We start from the raw sequence: 17,373 nt of genomic DNA, 5'->3' as shown, positions 1-17,373 counted from the left end.
GTGTCATTGATTTTGGAGAGATGAGAGCAGACGGGTACCACGGGGTGGATTTGAAGGGGCTAGAGGTGGGGGTAAGGGAGTGATGACAGGGCCACAGGGAGGGTCACCAGGGTTGTATGGTGGTCCTTACTGAGGGAAGGGCAGTGAAGGCAGGTGAGAGGGTTGGCTTCAGAGGCCGAAGTGGGAGGCCCTCGTGAGCCCAGGGCACGTGAGTTTCCTCTGTAGTGACTGTTCTCAGCCTGGTGTCGTCTGTCTCTGCCTCCAGGGATGTGTTCCCACAAGGTTTGCCTGACGAGTATGCCTTTGTCACCACCTTCCGGCTCAGGAAAACATCTCGGAAAGAGGACTGGTACATCTGGCAGGTCATCGACCAGTACGGCATCCCGCAGGTGGGAGCGGCACACCTTGTCTCTTGCACATTTCTGCCTCTTTCTCGGGATGGCCTTACCCACTGTGTTCTCTCCAGGGGTCTCTGTTCTGGGCCCTAGAGATGGAGAGTCTGGAGTGCCGAGGCCCAGGGACCCCGCAGGGGGTGTCACACCGCCAGAGAGCGGCAGCCGCTTCCCCCGTGACTGTCCAGTGCCTGGCACCCGGGTGGGGCGGAGGACCTCGTTCTTGGCTCGGGGACCCTCAGCCCAGCCAGGGAGGTGGCAGCCAGCCCTGCTGTCCTCGGCACGTGCTCTGTTAGCAGCGTGTTCAGGGTGTGGTGGGGGACACGGGCTCAGAGCCAGCAGGACCTGCGTTTGTGCCTTGTGTCTGCTCCTTTCTGGGTGTGGGCTCTGGGACGCACGCGCTTTCTGGGTCTTGCTGTTCTTAGCCCGAAAATGGAAACAGGATGCTTGCCGTGTCTGGTTGATGGAGGCATCGGGGGAATAATGTCTCTGAAGTGTCTAGAACACAGACTGTCGTGTAAGACAGTTTTTTTTAATGATGTTCTTTGGTTTTACCTTGAATGGAGCTCTGAAGCCCATCTTTGCCCACCTCTGGTGCATGGGGCTCTCCATTCCCATCAACCACACACAGCAGAGCCAGGAAGGTCTCATCTCCAGGCCCACGCCAGCAACACAGTACATTTGTTTGAGATGCAGGCGACACTACTTTTTGTGCTCTGCCAAACCCCGAGCCCCGCTTCCTCGGAGTCCGCAGGCCCGCCATAGCTGTATCACCGCCCTTGTCTTCTCTTGAGACTAAACTGTGTGGAGACGTCACCCGTCTTCAGCTGGGGATGCTGGCTGTATTTTCATTTGGGGTTGAAATAAACCAGAAACACGCTCAAGCCACGGGACCACGGCAGCTGCTCTCACGGGCTGCTCCTGAGAGAGGGCCGCGCCCAGCAGCCAGCTCCCCTCCCTGAGGTTGGAGCTGGACCCTGACGCCATGCACGGGTCTCACCCGCACTCACCCACACTCAGTAGCAGCTGAGGGTGGTCCTGAGTGCTTTGCAGATATTCACATGGTCCTCGGGGCAACCCTGCGGGCAGGTTCGACGCTGCCATCTTACAAGGAGGGCCTGAACTGTGGTGAACTGAGGCATCTGCCTGTGTCTCCGTGGCTCGTGAGGAGGGGAGGTGGGGTTTGAACCCAGGCCATCAAGCTCCAGATCTGTGTTACCCACCGTGCCCCGCGGGCTCTGGCCCGTGAGTTAGTCCTGCTGAATGCCTTTCCTGCAGCATCCTGGTCAGACTGAGGTGCGTAACCGCCGTCAGGCTTGGCTGCCAGGTGGCCTGGTTTCCTCAGTGTGGGAGGCTGAGTGGAGGAGTGAGATTCTTCTCCAGAGGCTCTTTTTCCAGAGAGCAGGCAGCTCATCATAACCCTCAGCCGCCCCCGTCTGCAGACACGCGGGTCTGGTGTCTCTGGTTTCTGGGGGTCCAGTGCCATGACATTCCTGTGGGGCGAGCCCACACCACCCCTGCAGTCAGCATCCTCCTCCTTCAAGGCGTGTGCAGAGCTGTGTTCTCCCTGCCGGCCACGGCTGCCTCCTCCCCTCCTTCTGCTGGAACGAGCCACGGGCTGCAATTCCGCAGAGACGTGCGGAGGCAGAACCTGCCCAGGAAAACTTTAGGCTCATTTTCAGAGAGGCACCCGGCAGTTCCGTTCCATTGAGCCAGCCCCGGAGGGTGCCTGGCCCTGGAAGTGCCCATGGTGGCCACCCCAGGCCTTGGCGGAGTCCTGGCTGGACACAGGAGAAATGGACCACGGCCAGAAGACAGTCTGTGAGCAGAGTGGTGTTAGCAACATTCCCCCGCTCCCGGAGCCATTGTAGACCTGTAACAGGACCTAGATTTTTATATCCGTGGTATTTACAGCCACCCTTGGCAGGTGGCATTCCCCCCACTTGTCATTTGGAGAGGCCGAGGAGCAGCCATTCATTCCAGATATGACAGAGGGGCAGGAAGAGGAGAGGCTGGCACTGGCGCGGAGTGTGGCGGGTGGTGAGAGGTGGGCTCAGGTTGGGGTGGGGGCCAGGTTTCATAGCCTCGTAGGCCAGCGTCAGGACTTAGACTAGGCGCTGACGCGGGCGGGCCTTGAACAAGAGCCTAGGGGACTGGTGTCCTCTCGGCGGGAGATGGTGTTGACTCTGACCCCTAGTAACAGTGACTTGGGGAGAAATGGTTGGATTCTGGATATTTTGAAAATAGAATCAGCAGGGTTTGCTGATGGACCTGAGCCCTGAAGTGCCTTCCTGAGCCCCAGCTAACCCTGTAGATACGGGACTCAGGCCCTTGGGCCCTCCTCTGCTGTGTATTGTGCTGGAAGGAAGAGGAACATTGGAAAATAAACCCACGGCCTCAGGAAGCCCCCGCGGTGGCTCAGGGATACAGGGCTCAAACAGCTGAAACGAACTTCAGGAAACGGCAGACCACGTTTCATCATGGAGCGTTAGATTATGTGTGTGAGACGTTCCAGGTTATTAGTCAGGGATTTGGAGTTTGGTTTCCACCCTAACCCTAACGTGTCAGCAGGCAAGGCAATTAGAGAGAAATCTTAGGTCCCCCTTGGCTGTACTGCAGCCACGTGGGGCCCAGACAGAAACCAGAACCCCCGGGTGGTGTAAACACTGGCTGATCCTCCGCAGGGCGGTGGGTACCTTCTGTTACCCTCGGGCTCTCATTCAGTCCTTCATTCAGTCCCTGTCTGCTGAGAGCTGCTGTGTGGCCTGCCTTGTCCTGGCCCCTGGGTTAAAGAGATGCCAGCTTGAAAGCAGAGTGTGGAGCAGCAAGAAACGGGGACAAAATAAATGAACGAGATACTTGCATGCACTGACCCGAAGTGCTGTGAACAAAAGTAGCTAAATCACCTCGCCTGAGGGCGTGCGAGCAAGTGACCAGGTTAGATCCAGTTACGTGTGTGTGTCAGAGGCGGCGTCACCAAGGTGACATCTTTGAACTGGCTTACTTGATTTGGTATAGCTAGTATTTAGAACAGTGCCTGGCATATAATAAATGCTGCGTAAATGTTCTACGTGTGTGTTAATTCACTTAATCCTCATAAGAATTCTGTGAAGTAGGCGCTGTCATGGGTGCCATTTTACACGTGAGGAAACAGTACAGAGAGGTTGAACAACCTGCCCAAGGTCACACAGCTTAGAAGTGACTTGGGTGTAGGCGAGCAACAGACAGCCCAGATTCGTGAAGCGTGTTTCAGCAAAGTGTCCAGGATTAACGGAGCTGATGAGGTTAAGGGTCAGGGTTAAGGACACCAGTGAGAGAGATTGCCACATCCCGGAATTAGCAACAGCGGGAAGCTTCCGCCCAGAGCTGGAGCGGCCTGGGCAGGGGAGGTTGGTGGTTAGTGGAGACGGTGAGTTCCAGAGTCATGGAGGAGGGAGAGCTCGCAAAGAGCCATGGCAGGGGGAGGGACATAGCCATCTGGAACCAGGGGAAGCAGGGCAGGGCAGGAAGTGTCAGTCTCGGACCCTCTCTTCCTGCTCTTTGACCTCCGCTGCCAGACTCACTGGAAGCCAAAGGGCACAGGAGTCCAGGTGAAGAAGTCAGAGATTCTGGTCTGGGAGCCGAGATCCAGGCAGAGAGGGACGGAGCATGGGTATCAGCGATTGAAGCCTGACCCCGCAGAGAGTGGACACGAATCTACTCACCCCACCCACACCCTCAGTGAGTGCCTGTCTTCCATGCGAGGTTGGGTCCCCCACCTCCACGCGCTGCTGGAGTGTCGGGCTGGCTCTCTCTGGCATCCCTGACACCTGACAGGTTGCTTACCCGTCACAGAGGATGCTCAGCAAATAGTGTGCCAGCCTGTAGATGCACATTTATTCATTCATTCGTTCATTCATTCTTAAAAAACAGAGAAAAATAAACGTTTGTTCCAGAGTTTTCCAGGCATTTTGCAAAGGGCTGAGGGGGCATCCAGTGCAAAAGACAGGCATGGTCCACTACACGAATTACTTTATTCTAATGGGGCTTCAATTTTATCCTCAAGGTAAGAGAAGTGGGGGTTAATGGACGAGGTCTCAGGCTGGCACCCGGCATCCGGACATGAATATGTTTCGTTCTGCAACCTGGGGTTTTAAAAGATGCTGAAACCAGTCAGGGTTTCTGGTAGGTCTCACAGCCCAAGCCCTTCTGCACAGTGGCCTCGCTCCTACCAGCAGAGCCCCTCTGGGCGTTTAAGGTTTCAACCCCTGGATTAATGTGTGAGCTCAAGTCTTCCATTTAATTTAAGGCTGAGGACAGCCTGCCGGGGAGGTATCAGTAGCATATATTGAGGAGAAGCCAAGGCTTAGGGATGTGAGGCGATTTGCCTGAGGCTGAGCAGCTGGTAAGGGTCACAGCCAGGATCTGACTCAGGTTTGTCAGGTCTGACTCTGGGATCTCCCCTCCCCACCTGCCTGCCCCTCCCTTGGTCCCCTGCAGCTCAAGGAGCCCCTGGTTCTCTCATCCCCAGGTGTCCATCCGGCTGGACGGCGAGAACAAGGCCGTTGAGTACAACGCTGTGGGCGCCATGAAGGATGCCGTCAGGGTGGTCTTCCGAGGTCCCCGGGTCAATGACCTCTTCGACCGGGACTGGCACAAGGTGGCCCTGAGCATCCAGGCGCAGAACGTCTCCCTGTACATTGACTGTGCGCTGGTGCAGACGCTGCCCCTGGAGGAGAGGGAGAACATCGAAATCCAGGGCAAGACCGTGATCGGCAAGCGTCTCTACGACAGCGTGCCCATCGACGTGAGTACTGGCCCTCCTCCACGGCCGGGGTCCTGGGGCCCCCGGGGAGGGCCTCCGAGCCAGGTGCCCCTGACGTCCCCTCACCTGCCTGGCCCGTTGATCAGGGCATCATCTTAGACTGTCTTAGACAGGAGGCCCTGACTCAGAAAACGGCCGTATCCCCACCACACTCATGCCTTCATCTGGTTCTGTAGCCGTTTCGTCAGTCGTTTCTCACCTACGCACTGAGCGCCTTCTGTGTGCCCGACACTGTGCTCAGCACTGGGGACACGGGACGTAAGTCTGCATCTATGTGTAGACTTGGCAGAGAAGAGTGAAACTTCCTTCCAGAGTTTCCCAGGCATCTTGCCAAGGGCTCAGGTAGGGACAGAAAGGGAAATAGAATTATAAGGTTCCTTGTAGATTTACATAGACACTCTTTCCCCTTTCTTCTCGGATTGTAGAAAGCTTGGAAACTCTAGGAAAGTATATGGGAAATAAGTAAAACTCATTCCCAGCGCACCGCGCAGGGGAGCGGCTGGGACGGGTCAGTGCCTGGATGGTGGTCCTGGCACCACCTCCCTGCCAGTGTTCTTCCTCTCCCCCCGACTTCCTTTCTCTCCTTTTCACTTTCTTGTAGTCTTTCTTTCTTTCTTTCCTCTAGAAATGCATTCCCACACCTGTCCATGCAGACACGCACGCAGGACACACGCGCGCTTACCTGCCGTCATCAGGCTGAGGTCAGGTCAGCTTTATCCCCCATGGCCGGAGGCAGCCCCTGCTTCCCAAGAAGTGACCAGCCCATGACCTGGACGGGCTCTTCCCCAAACTGTTTCTTTGATTTGTTTACACTTCTGGGCATATTCATTATCAAATACTGTGTTGTTGGACGTGTGCTGGATTCTTTTGAAATTTATGTAAATGATGTCCAGCATACTTAGCCACATCTTGCTTTTTTGTTCTCAAGATTCTGTGTCTAAGCTTTTGTTCCTTCTTTCAGCTGCTTCGTAATACTTTATTTTGCTTGTTTTTTTATCCTGTTAGTGGATGTTTAGATTGTTTTGATATTTCACCATCATAATCAGGAAGCCTTCGGTTGTGAACAAGGTGGAACATTTCCAGATGGGCTTTCCTCATGGAGGAGACAGGGTGACACTCTTGAGGCTGGAGATACAGGCCAGTGAGAGAGTTTCTCTGGGGTGTGCACCCTTGGGTTCAGTGATTAGATTGTAGGGTAAACAGTTTTTGCCTTTCCAGCATATTTTAACTTCTCAACAAAGTGACAGAACATTTAAGTGCCCAACAGCAGTATAGGGAAGATTTCCTTAGATCCTCACCGACACTTTGATAGATTTTTTTTGACATTTTTGCTGTTTTCCACCAAAACAGTAGATTACAAATATTGTCTGTATACAGATTTCTTGACGTGAAGGCGAGAGTGAGTTGGTCAGAGGCGCTAGGAAGGGGCACGGTGGCGTTTTACCGTGGTCTCCGTCTGCATCTCCGCGGAGCTCAGAAGTCCTCCCACGAGTGTGCTGGTTGCCCAGTTGATTTCCGCTTCATGCTGGTTCACAGCACTTGGCTGTTTTTATAATGATGATGCTTTTTTTGCAATTATTTCTAAATAATCTGTATAGTTTCTGGACACTAACTGCTTATATATTATATATGTTGCAAATATTGTTTCCTGATCTGTCAAAGGCAAACCATAAACTTAAAAAAATGAGTCTGTTTGACTACATCCAGATTCAAGAAATGGTATTATGGGCAAAAGACACCATAATCAAAGTGATAAAGTCTGTTGTAATTTGTTTTGTTAGGTAAACACTAGATTGCAAATACTGTCTGTGTACAGATTCCTTAAAGTGAAGGCCACAGTAAGTTGGGCAGAGGTCCTAGAAAGGGGAGAGCGGGGAGTGAGGAGAGGGCAGGAAGCCCGCCCACTAAAGCTGCAGCTCACGCGCCAGCCCCGTCCCGCCCGGCTGTCGCGGCACACGGAGTCCCGCACCGCCCGTGTCCTTGTGCCTGACACCTGTACCTGGTACCGGGGAGCCCCAGAGCCTGGTGTCTGTCAGTGGAACCCTGTGCCCACCTCCTGTTTCCTGTTGGGTTCCTAGACTAAAAATGAATCCTGGTGAAATGCAGGGAGAGCGAATCAATATCAAGTCCCTTGCTCCTTTGCAAGCCTTCTAAAAGCGAGGCTGGGGTACTTGTGACCACGGGGTTCGGGGCCTGGACACAGCGGGGAGAGACCCAGTGTCCTGTGGGTGCGCCTGCACTGGACCGCGCGCCTGTGACCCCCGGGTCTTCACCACACCTGGCGCGTCAGTGTCAGCATCCCTATCCTGCAGGAGAGGAGACCGAGCTTCAGGAGATCGGGGTCTTGCCCAGCTACTCTGAGAGAAGAGCAGAGCTGAGGCCCAGACCCCAGCCTGGCTGACCCCAGATTCTAAGCTCTCTGCTCCTGAATTGGTTTCCAAACTGTAGCCAGAAAAGGGCCACCAAACTGCATACGGTGGAACCCAGAGAGAGGCCGGAGAAGGGAGCGGGCCCTGCAGTAGTTCAGCACAGAACTGCTAAGGGGGCAGACGTGAGCAGAGGTCTCAGAGTGGAGCGGGGGCGGGGGGTGTCAGGAGGTGGACCCCTTGACTTGGTGGCGGTGGTGGGTGGAGAGGAAGGTGGGGGTGGCCAGGGAAGGGTGGGATTTCAGGCAATCGGAAGGGACCCCTTCTGGCTCCCAGGCCCTGTTGCCCCACCGGGGAGCATCTCTGCAGGCCGCAGGCCACCCGCGCTCCGCCCTGACCCTGAGCCTCTGCCTTTCCCCCCCATCTCTGTCCCCGCCACCTGGCCAGACGGGCCCAGCTGCCGAGCACGTACTCCTGCTGATGCAGAAAGCAGGACCGTCTCTTTCAAACAGGCTTGTTCAGAAGCTTCTCTCTGTGTTTTGTCCTTTCCTCCTGTCTGTGGGCCGGTGTCCCTGCAGGAAATACAACAGACGGACGACTGGAATTGTTATTGTTCCTTCTGAGCCAAGTTGGGGGAGCGGGCTTACATCCACTGGGGTGTGTCCCAAAGCCGGGAGGATGAGGTCGGGCTGACCGCCGGCCTGGTCGGCGTGCTCAGGGCCCCCGAGTGCAGCACAGGCCGGAGAAGGACCCAGGGAGGTGCGAGGCCGGGGTGCTCAGCATCAGCGTTTAATAAAATGAGCATTTCTCCATCCATCGGTTCAGCCCGAGTTCCGTTCGATACGTGTTCTTCCGTGTGTGCGCGCCTTCAGCCATTAATTCTGTGTCTCTGAGACCCCTGCTGTGTTAGGAGCTGTTCTGGGACTGGGGATACAGAGAAGGAGCAGAAACACGAGGGGCCTGCCTCACAGAGCTGAGTTCCAGCAGGGGAAGCCCAGTTTAAAGAGTAAATTGAGAACCACACACAGAATGATGGACCGGGGTGATCGCTGTGACGAGGATGTGCAGGGTGACAGGGACAGGGAGGGCCGGGCTCTGATGGGTGGTCACAGAGGGGGGAGGTGACAGGAGCCAGCCTTGTGAAGAGCAGGTAGGAGGACCTTCGAGGGGAAAGCAGATGGGAAGACAGGGCTCTGGGTAGTTGAGGGATGTGGGCAGTGTGGGGAGCCCAGGGGAGAGACGGACACACACATGTACACCCGTCGTGCAGTCCGCCCTGCTCAGCGCTAGCCGTCTGCACCAGGAGCCATGTGGTGGTGAAGGGGCCCATGAACCCTTCCTGACAGTAGAGGGAGCGTATGAGTTAGCAGTAGCTGCATAACAAATACCACCCCCCAAAAAAACCCAACACCAGATGGAGACGACAGAGGTGTTTTGTCTCATAGTTTCCTGGGTCGGGGATCTGGGAGTGGCCCAGCTGGGTGGGTCTTGCTCAGAGTCACCAGCAAGCTGTTGGCTACTGCTGCTGTCACCCTGAAGTTCAGGCGGGGCTGAAACACCGCCTGCCAGCTCGCTCCGGTGCTTGCTGGCCGCCTCCTGGGGGCCGCTCCTGGGGGCCGCTCCCTGGGGGCTGCTCCTGGGGGCTGCTCCTGGGGGCCACCTCCATGGGGCAGCTCCCAGCGTGGCAGCTGGTGACCCCCAGGCTGAGTGATGTGTGTGTGTGTGAAAGAGAGAGAGAGAGACTGCAGACAGAAGCTAGTGTTTCTGTGACCTGGTCTCGAGTGACACGCCATCACTTCTGCCATGTTCTGTTCATCAGAAGCCAGTGATCAGGCCCCCCTGCACTCAAGGGAAGAGGGACGGGGTTCCATCTCTTGCAGGGGCATCAAAGAATCTGTGGGCATATTTTTAAGACGGCTACTCAGGGGATGCCTCAGCGTGGTTTTGGGGGTGACTAGGAGTTTGCTAGTTGCTCAGGGACTTTCCCAGAAGAGGGGCCACATGCAAAGGCATGGACTTGAGAAGCCGCGAGGTTGAATGTTGTAGATGGTGGGTGTGGAGTGCGGAGAAATAGACCTGGAGAGGCAGGCAGAGCCGGTCCTGGGGGCCTGACCGTCCTCCAGAAGGCCTGGCTTCATCTGCAGACTCCTCAGACATGCATCTGCGGGGGCGTGTGCACGTGTGTGTAAGTGTGTGTGCACACGTGTGTATACACGTGCATGTGTATGTGTGACTCCACAGCTCCTTTATGTTGTGTTAAGGGGCTGTGGTATTAAGGAAGGCAAGAAGCAAATTTTTATTATAAGAAGTTCACTGAAGCCACCACGTGGAGATGCCTGGAGAGCTGAACATAGGAGTACAGTGAACTTTTGGAGACTGTTGGCGATGGCATCACGGCAGGGGCTTTAAATGACAGCAGTGACAGTGGGTGGGGAGGGGGTGCGTGTGACGGGGCGGGGGGTCATAGCGCACTCGGCGGAAGACGGCGCTGCCTCTCGCCTGTGCTGCCGTGTCTCCTTGTCCTCGGGGCACCCACTGCTGGAAGGAGGAGCTGTACGTAGGTGACACTTAGGCTCCTTCTGAAGTCCAGCTCAGGGTCAGACCACCGCGGGCCCTGAGGACGACGTGGGCCTGCCTGAAGCCAGGGCGGAGTCTGGGTCCCACAGCCCCCAGCCTCACTCTCTGTCCTGCCTCCCCCAGTTTGACCTCCAGCGGGTTGTGATCTACTGTGACTCCCGACACGCAGAACTGGAGACTTGCTGTGACATCCCGTCGGGTCCGGTGAGTCGAGACCCTTGCCTGGAGGGGTTGGGAGGAAACGGGTCCCTGGCTCCCCGAGGAGGGGGTGTCCAGGGCCTAGGAATGGGGGATGCCTTCCATCAGAATGAGACCTGGGACGGGGCCCAATGGGCCCCGCTGGGGTTCTGTTTCCTGGCGAAGCAGGGTGTGGGTCAGGGGAGCGGGTCTTCAGGTCCATCTGGGCCTCAGTCAGCACCCCCCGAGGCTGTCATTCCAGCGATGAGGCCCAGCCCCGGGAGCAGAGGCAGAGGCGGGCAGCGGGTCCCTCGGAGGGAGTGGCACCCCTGCTGCTAGTGCTCAGAGGGGGAGGAAGGCTGGTCAGCGGGACGGGTGGCAACACGGGCCAGGGCTCAGAAAGGCGGGACCGAGCAGAGCGTGGCCTGGACCCTCCCTGTCATTCTGCCTCTCCTCTCCCCGGGACCTCCTCAGCCCTGCCTCTGTCCAAGTGCTGCCCTCCCCCCGATCTGTACCAGGCGCCAGTCCCAAGGCTACCTGGGAGGTGGGACTAGTCTTGCCTCCCAGGGTTGCAGGCTCATATCCAGGTACAGGGCTGGCCCAGTCCCGGGGCACCGTGCGCGCTCGGTCAGTGTGTGCACAGGCCCCTGGGGGCGGTAGTTACCAGAGCTGGGGGTTTAGGTGAGAGTGAGGCAGAGGGGAGGAAGGAGAGAGGGGAAGGCAGATCAGGGCAGGAGAGAGTGAAGGGAAAGGAGGAAGGGAGGAGGAAGGCAGAGAGGGAGGGTGGGGGAGTGGTGAAGGTAAGGAAATAAGTCATTGTCGAGCGCCTGCTGAGTCTCTGTGTCCGAGACACTGAGCTGGATGCTTTAGTCCCGTCCCATTAAATCCTCCTTCACCACATTATGATGGAAATGCCCTTGTCCCCATTCTGCAGAGGTCAATACTGAGGCTCATAGAGGCTAAGCTCGCAGGTGGCTGAGAGGCCAGTGAAGAGGCTGGGATGGGTTGGCCCAGGCCAGTCCGACTCCAAGGCCTGGGAGTACCAGGACCTGCGGTGATCAGACATTCCTTGCCCTCCTATCTCAGGCGCCAGCATCCTCAGGGTTCCTGGCTCCCCTTTGCCTGTGCCAGGTTCCAGGGAAGCTCCAGAGAGTGGTGCAGGGCTGGAAGTCAGGTTCTGACCACTGGGCTTTCCCTCCAGTGCCAGGTGACCGTCCTGACGGAGCCCTCACCCCCACCCCAGCCGCCTCCCACCTCTGGCAGTGAACAGATCGGACTTCTGAAGACCATCAACTGCTCCTGCCCACCTGGAGAAAAGGTACCATCTACAGGGTAGCCAGTAGAAGGAGCAGTGAAGGTGGGAATTTCCCATCATGCCCGTGGTCTGCCAGGTCAAGATGGCCCCAGACCCCAGATGACCCCCTGTCAGGGGACTGTTCTTGCTCCGTGGACATCTCCTTTCTTGATTTTTGTGCACAGTGGGAGGGGAGCTCCTCAGACCCAGCTCTGATGAACGTTTTCCTGAAGCTAATCATGTACTCCCGAGGCTCCTCTGCCTCCTCCTGGTGTCCTCTTCATTCATGTGCGTCTAAACAAGCCAGATTTGCTTTGAGAGTAAGTCTCAGAAGGAGCACTGCGTGAGGGTTAGGTGTGCCCCATGGGGCGCACCCTCGTCCTTCCTCCTCAGAATTTCCTGTAATTAGCCACACCGTGTAACCTGAATGCATGGAAGAGTAGAGTTTAATGCATCTTGTTTCTAATTTTAAACACTAGCGTGTTTCTTAGCACCACCGTCTCCGCCTGTTCGCCTGGGGGAGATGTCTCATCCAGTGCCTGAGGCCCTCGTCTGCTGTTTGCCTGTAGACCAGAGGCCCTTTTAATAAGAAAACAAGTATGTCTGCTGTTTGAACAGAACAAACAGACCAAAAAAGGGATGACAAACGTGGCACTGCACTGGAGATGGTCTCCATGAAGATCTGCTGGGCTGGTAGCCCGGGGCCTCCATCTCCAGCGTCCCGTGTAGCCACTGCTCTCTTGCCCTCGCAGCTCCGGCCGGCGTGCAGCCGTCACTCCCTGACTTTGTGAGGCCCCGGGAGACACAGAGCAAAATACGACATCGTGGTGGAATGAACTGGCGTGGACACACTGAGAATTCCCTAGCAGTTCTCTCCCAGTCAGCCCGTCTGTCCTGGCCTCCCTTGTTTCGTCTCCTCTGTCCCCCTCACTCCCTCTGTCCTTCTCTGCACCCAGAGGGCTCTCAGTCAGGTGGGGCCGTCAGCCCGGGGCCCAGCTTGCCGGAGGCTGCAAGGAGCCAGCTCAGCCAGGCTGTGAGTGGAGGCTCTCTCTGGGCAGTGGATGGAGCTGGGCGCCCCCAGCCTGGTGCTGGGTCAGGAGTGGGGGAAACGAGGGAGGGGCTGGCCGGGGCACGCAGGGCGCTGGGCGGGGCTCCTCCGCCTGCCGCAGGCTCAGGGCGGGCCACAGACACAAAGTCGATCTGGCTCTCGCCTGTCAGCGTAGTAGCATGTGCAGCTGTCCAAGCGCAGTCCTTTTGAGTCCTTGTTTTCCTTTAAAACCCCCTGACGAGAAGGGTTTGGATCACGAGTGTGCAGACTGTGCCCAGCTGGCGGGTGGGCACTAGCTCGCCCAGCTCGTGGTTTCCCCAGAGCCCCGCCGTGGCCGTGTCCCGCCGAGGCCACTGTGGTCCCGGGCAGGGACCCCGGGGAGGGAAGTCTGGGCTTGAGCAGGCCTCCCTTCCCGCCCTCCAGCTTGCAGACGCCTGCTGGATGGCCACCTACCTCCTCGGATTGGCTTGTAGATCCCCTCCCCCACCGCCCCCACTCTGGGTGGCCCTGGTGGGTCCCAGTTGCTTTTCTAGCCTCAGCTCACTCTACCTTCCCCTCCCGATCCCCAGGCAGCCAGAACTTCCTGCTCCTTGGAGTGCGTGGTCTTTGTTGCCTCCCAGAATTTCCATTTGGAGCATCTTTCCCCAGTTCCCCCTTTTTTATCTTTAATCCTGCTCTCCTTTCAAGACCTGCCCAGAGAATCCTCCTGTGAGCACATTATTGTCTGTATGATTCCCTCCTCTCTTCCTCCCTTCCTCCCCTCCTTCTCTCCTTCCGCGGTTCACATCCACCCATTCGATGATTGTTTTCTCAGGCCCTGCTGTCTGTGAGACATTATGACCCTTTCTCTCCCTCTTCTTCCATCCACCATGACAGCGATCATGTTGGATTGAAAATGTCTGCTTGTCCTTACTTCCATAAGCCATACGTTCCCAGTGGCAAGACTGAATCTTCCCGTGTCTATTTTCTGCCACTGGCATTATTAAATAGTGGTTGAACTGATGGATACGCGGGATACGAAGGATGGGGAGACGGACGGCAGGTGGAAGGTGGGAGAGAGGGATGAAGGAACACACCCTTTCTTTCTCGCTGGCAGGACAGGGTCTCACTGGTCAGGATTACCAGTCAGCCTTCCAGGGCCCAGCCTCAAACTGCGGGTGGCATCACCCAGTGATCCATTCTGTTACTCACTCAGTCATTCTTGTTTTTGAGAATAAACACGAAGCACCCACTCTGTGCTGAGCACTGAGATTATAGGTGCATAGGACATGGTCCTCAAAAGTCCTGAGGTCTGCTATCTGGCTGGGGCTCTGGGACCTCCGAGGCCTGCCCAGGCCTGGGGAGCTCACTTACCATCGGGCCAGCTCAGGAGCCTGCCAAGTACTGGGGGTGGGAAGGGCCTGCGTCTCCCCTCTCCCCAGAAGGGCCACGTGGAGGAGCTCTGACAACCCCTCACTAAGTCGGTGTTGCCTCTGCCTCCTCCTGCTTCAAATCCATAGAAAATTACCACACGGGGCCCAGGGAGTCTGAGGGTTCTCTCCCGAAAGGAAGAACTCTGGTCACGGGCAGGCTTGATTTCTGACGGCTTAAATCTTCGATTCCATTTACAAAACATTTCCATTATTCACCTCAGCCTGGTGCCTTTTGGGTCCACACGTTTGGACTCATCCTGGTGAGCATGGGCTGTGTGGCAGTGTGTGAGCTCTCTCTCTCTCTCTCACACACACACACACGCACAATGTTCATCTCCTCTTCCGTGTATAAATGACACCTATGAATGTGTTTTTAAAATACAGATTCTTGAAGTCGCTGAATACACGGCCATGACTGTGACGCGTGTGTACGCTGTCTTCGGGGATGGGTGGCGCACTTGCAAATGGGTGTGGGGCCCCGTTTCTTTTTATTAATGTGGTGAGGTTGACATACAGAAGCGGTGTGAGTCGTGTGGCCTTGTGTTTAGCACGGCGTTTACCTGCCTCTCCAGCTTAACAGATCCCATTTTTAAATCCAGTGATAAGATCTCTCACTAATCAAATAGCGCATATTTTAAAAAGTGAATCATGTTCGCATTTAGAGATCGCCTCTAGATACGTTTTATGTTTTATGAACAATAATCATGTGAGCAAGTGGAGCGGACCACATGGCCCTTTAATTGCAGTGGTGGCGCATCAGGTGAAAGCAGCCTGCAGGGGCCCCCCTGCTTGTTCCTCTCCCCCCACAGCGGCCGTGTCAGGGCCGTGTCCCAGTGCCCCACGGAGGCCGGCAGCCTGAGAACCGGGGCTCTCAGCTCCAGTAAACGCGACTGGCGGAGGGACGGGCTGCTGCGCGTGTGGAGGGGACAAACAGCAGGCGCAGAGAGAAGGGAGAGGCGCTAAACCAGAGCCTTAATCGTTTTCTTTTTTCTCCCCTCCTTTAGGGCGAGAAGGGCTTCGACGGCCCCATGGGACTCCCCGGCCCGAAGGTCAGTGCCAGAGCCGGCAGGGGTGCCCTCAGAGCCCAGGGTCCTGGGATTTGCTCCCTTTGGAAGAAAGAAAGAAAAAAAAACCACCGGCGCCGGCAGCGTGTTCGCTGACTGTCCTGCGGTGTTTTGCTCCTGAGCTTGCTGGGGTGCGGGGACAAAGCAAGCGGCGTACATTGGGGGCCTCTGAGCGCCCTCACGGCCCGGAGCCTGCAGTCTGTCTGACGGCATGGAGGGGGGTCTCTTCTTCCTGTGCAGACGCTCTTCTCCTCTGTGTGCGCCTCTCTCCTCGCAGACTGCCGTGGGGGTCCAGGGCCCTCCGGGGCACAGATGTACAGGTGGCACAGTCGGGGGCCCCGGTTGGCCTCTGGCAGTTTCCAGAGCACCTTTGTGCTCTTGTCTGTGCTCATGACCGCGTGCCCATTTCTCAGAGGAGGAGCCCAAGGCATAAAGAGTACTGCTGTTCTCACGTTAAGTGGCAGAGCCGGGGTCTGAACCCGGGGCTTCTGACCGTGCTCCTGGGGCGCTGGCCACACACAGACGCCAGGCCACCCCTGGGGTAAGGCACGTGGTGCTCTCATCCACTTGGCTGTCTCAGGATGCCCTGAGTTGGAGGAATTGGAGAAATTATTCAGATGCGCCCTCCCTCTCTAGGGGTGGGAGGCTTGGCCGCACGGTTTAGTGGCAGTGACAGCATCAGCCTCTTCCAGGGAAATGGGGCAAGGTGGGCTGTGGGCAGCCAGTGTGGGGGAGCCCGGCTGGAGGACCTGACCCCACTCTCATCTCTGGTTTCCACCCCTCAGGGAGACGTGGGAGCCACTGGGCCGGTTGGAGCTCCTGGGCCCAAGGGAGAGAAAGGAGATGCGGTGAGTAGAGGGCCCTCCACGCAGCTGGCGTGAGGACCAGGTCTTTCCCCTAGAAATGGCTGGGCACCTCGTGCGTGTCGGCACCGTGCCGCACGCCCCTGGGAGTGACGTCCAAGCCCCTCTCCATGGGGCACGGGAGGCCTGCTGCCACTCCAGCCTCGTCCATCACCTCCCACCCCCATCCCCAGAATTCTGTGCCCCAAATCGGCAGCTGTGACTCCCCAGACTGGTCATTTCTCCTCCTGGCCATCACACCTGTGTTTTCTTCTACCAGGAGTCGTCTTGCCCGCCGTCCAGCACCTTTTTCCCCCGTCACCTCCCCTTTCTGCCTGGCTCATGTTTTCTCATCCATCAGACTCCACTGTGTGTGGGTCTCCAGGATGTCCTTCTGACCCCAGGTCAGCTCACACACCCGCTCCATGCTCCTGCGTCACTGGTGCTTCTCAGTCCTAAATCTGCTGACTCCCTGATACTTTGGTTTGTGGTTTGTCATCACAGCATCCCCAGCGCCTGGCCCAACACCAGTTGTGCTCATGGGGCCCTCGGCTGATGAGTGAGCATGAGTGATGGTGGGTCAGGGAAGACTTACAGAGAAGAGCGATTCGTGGTGCGGAGCAGGGCTTAGGAGCCAAATGGCTGAGAGCAGATGCTGGCTCCACCAAGATACTTAACCTTTCAGCCTTCAGTTTCCTCATCTGTAAAGTGGGGAGGATAAAATTAACTGTCCGGTAGCATTATGGGGGTTAAGTGAGTTAACACAGGAAAATGGTTTAGAACAGTGTGGAAGCATGGTAAATGCTGTTGGTGCTCTTAGGATTTCCTGAGCAGGCAGGAGCCCTTAATCCTGCACACTGCGTCATGTCGCGTCAATAGCACAGGTTTGGCGTCAGAGGGACCTCAGTAATTGCTCCGGTGTCATTAGCTGTGTGACTGCGAGCAGGCCTCTTAACCTCTCTGAGAACCTCAGTTACTCTGTCAGCAAAACAAAGAAAGTAACAGCTTGGTGTCTAAAGTGCCCGGCCCGGGGTAGATAGTCAGTGAATGAGAGCTGTCCTTTTCGGCAGTGTAGTTGGGTTCTCGGTGCCTAGGGGAGCCCCTGATAACCAGGCAGAGCCTCCTCACTAGAAGGACTAGTCTGGCAGATACCCCTGCTGTCATCCAGCAGCTCGTGATTGTAGCTGTGCCGCCTGTCCATCTCCCCGGGTGCTTCATGTCGGTTCTCTCTTTACTCCTTGAAAGGACTTTTTAAACGTAGCCCCATCACTTCTTTGATGGGAAGGACACAGAATTCTCAGACCTGCGTGATTGCTCGTGATCACACAGCCTGAAGGTGGCAGAGGCAGAATTGGAACCCGCGTCTGTTTGGGTCTCAGTCCTGTGCCCACGGAGAG

The 17,373-nt window shown here is 56.6% G+C and overlaps 1 protein-coding gene across 1 annotated transcript in view; it reads left to right on the top strand.

Moving 5' to 3' along the window:
* Window positions 1-17,373, top strand: part of COL22A1 (collagen type XXII alpha 1 chain) — a 212,646-nt gene that overhangs the window by 50,070 nt on the left and 145,203 nt on the right. Inside the window, exons 6-11 of the mRNA XM_072949767.1 lie at window positions 266-389; window positions 4,903-5,178; window positions 10,263-10,343; window positions 11,518-11,634; window positions 15,075-15,119; window positions 15,920-15,982. Coding sequence (XP_072805868.1) covers window positions 266-389; window positions 4,903-5,178; window positions 10,263-10,343; window positions 11,518-11,634; window positions 15,075-15,119; window positions 15,920-15,982 — 706 coding nt within the window. The remainder of the gene's footprint in view (window positions 1-265; window positions 390-4,902; window positions 5,179-10,262; window positions 10,344-11,517; window positions 11,635-15,074; window positions 15,120-15,919; window positions 15,983-17,373) is intronic.

This window comes from Vicugna pacos, chromosome 25, assembly GCF_048564905.1.
Source record: "Vicugna pacos chromosome 25, VicPac4, whole genome shotgun sequence".
Lineage (NCBI taxonomy): Eukaryota > Metazoa > Chordata > Mammalia > Artiodactyla > Camelidae > Vicugna > Vicugna pacos.
The sequence above is the reverse complement of the archived record's forward strand: the minus strand, read 5'-3'. Positions and strand labels throughout refer to the sequence as shown.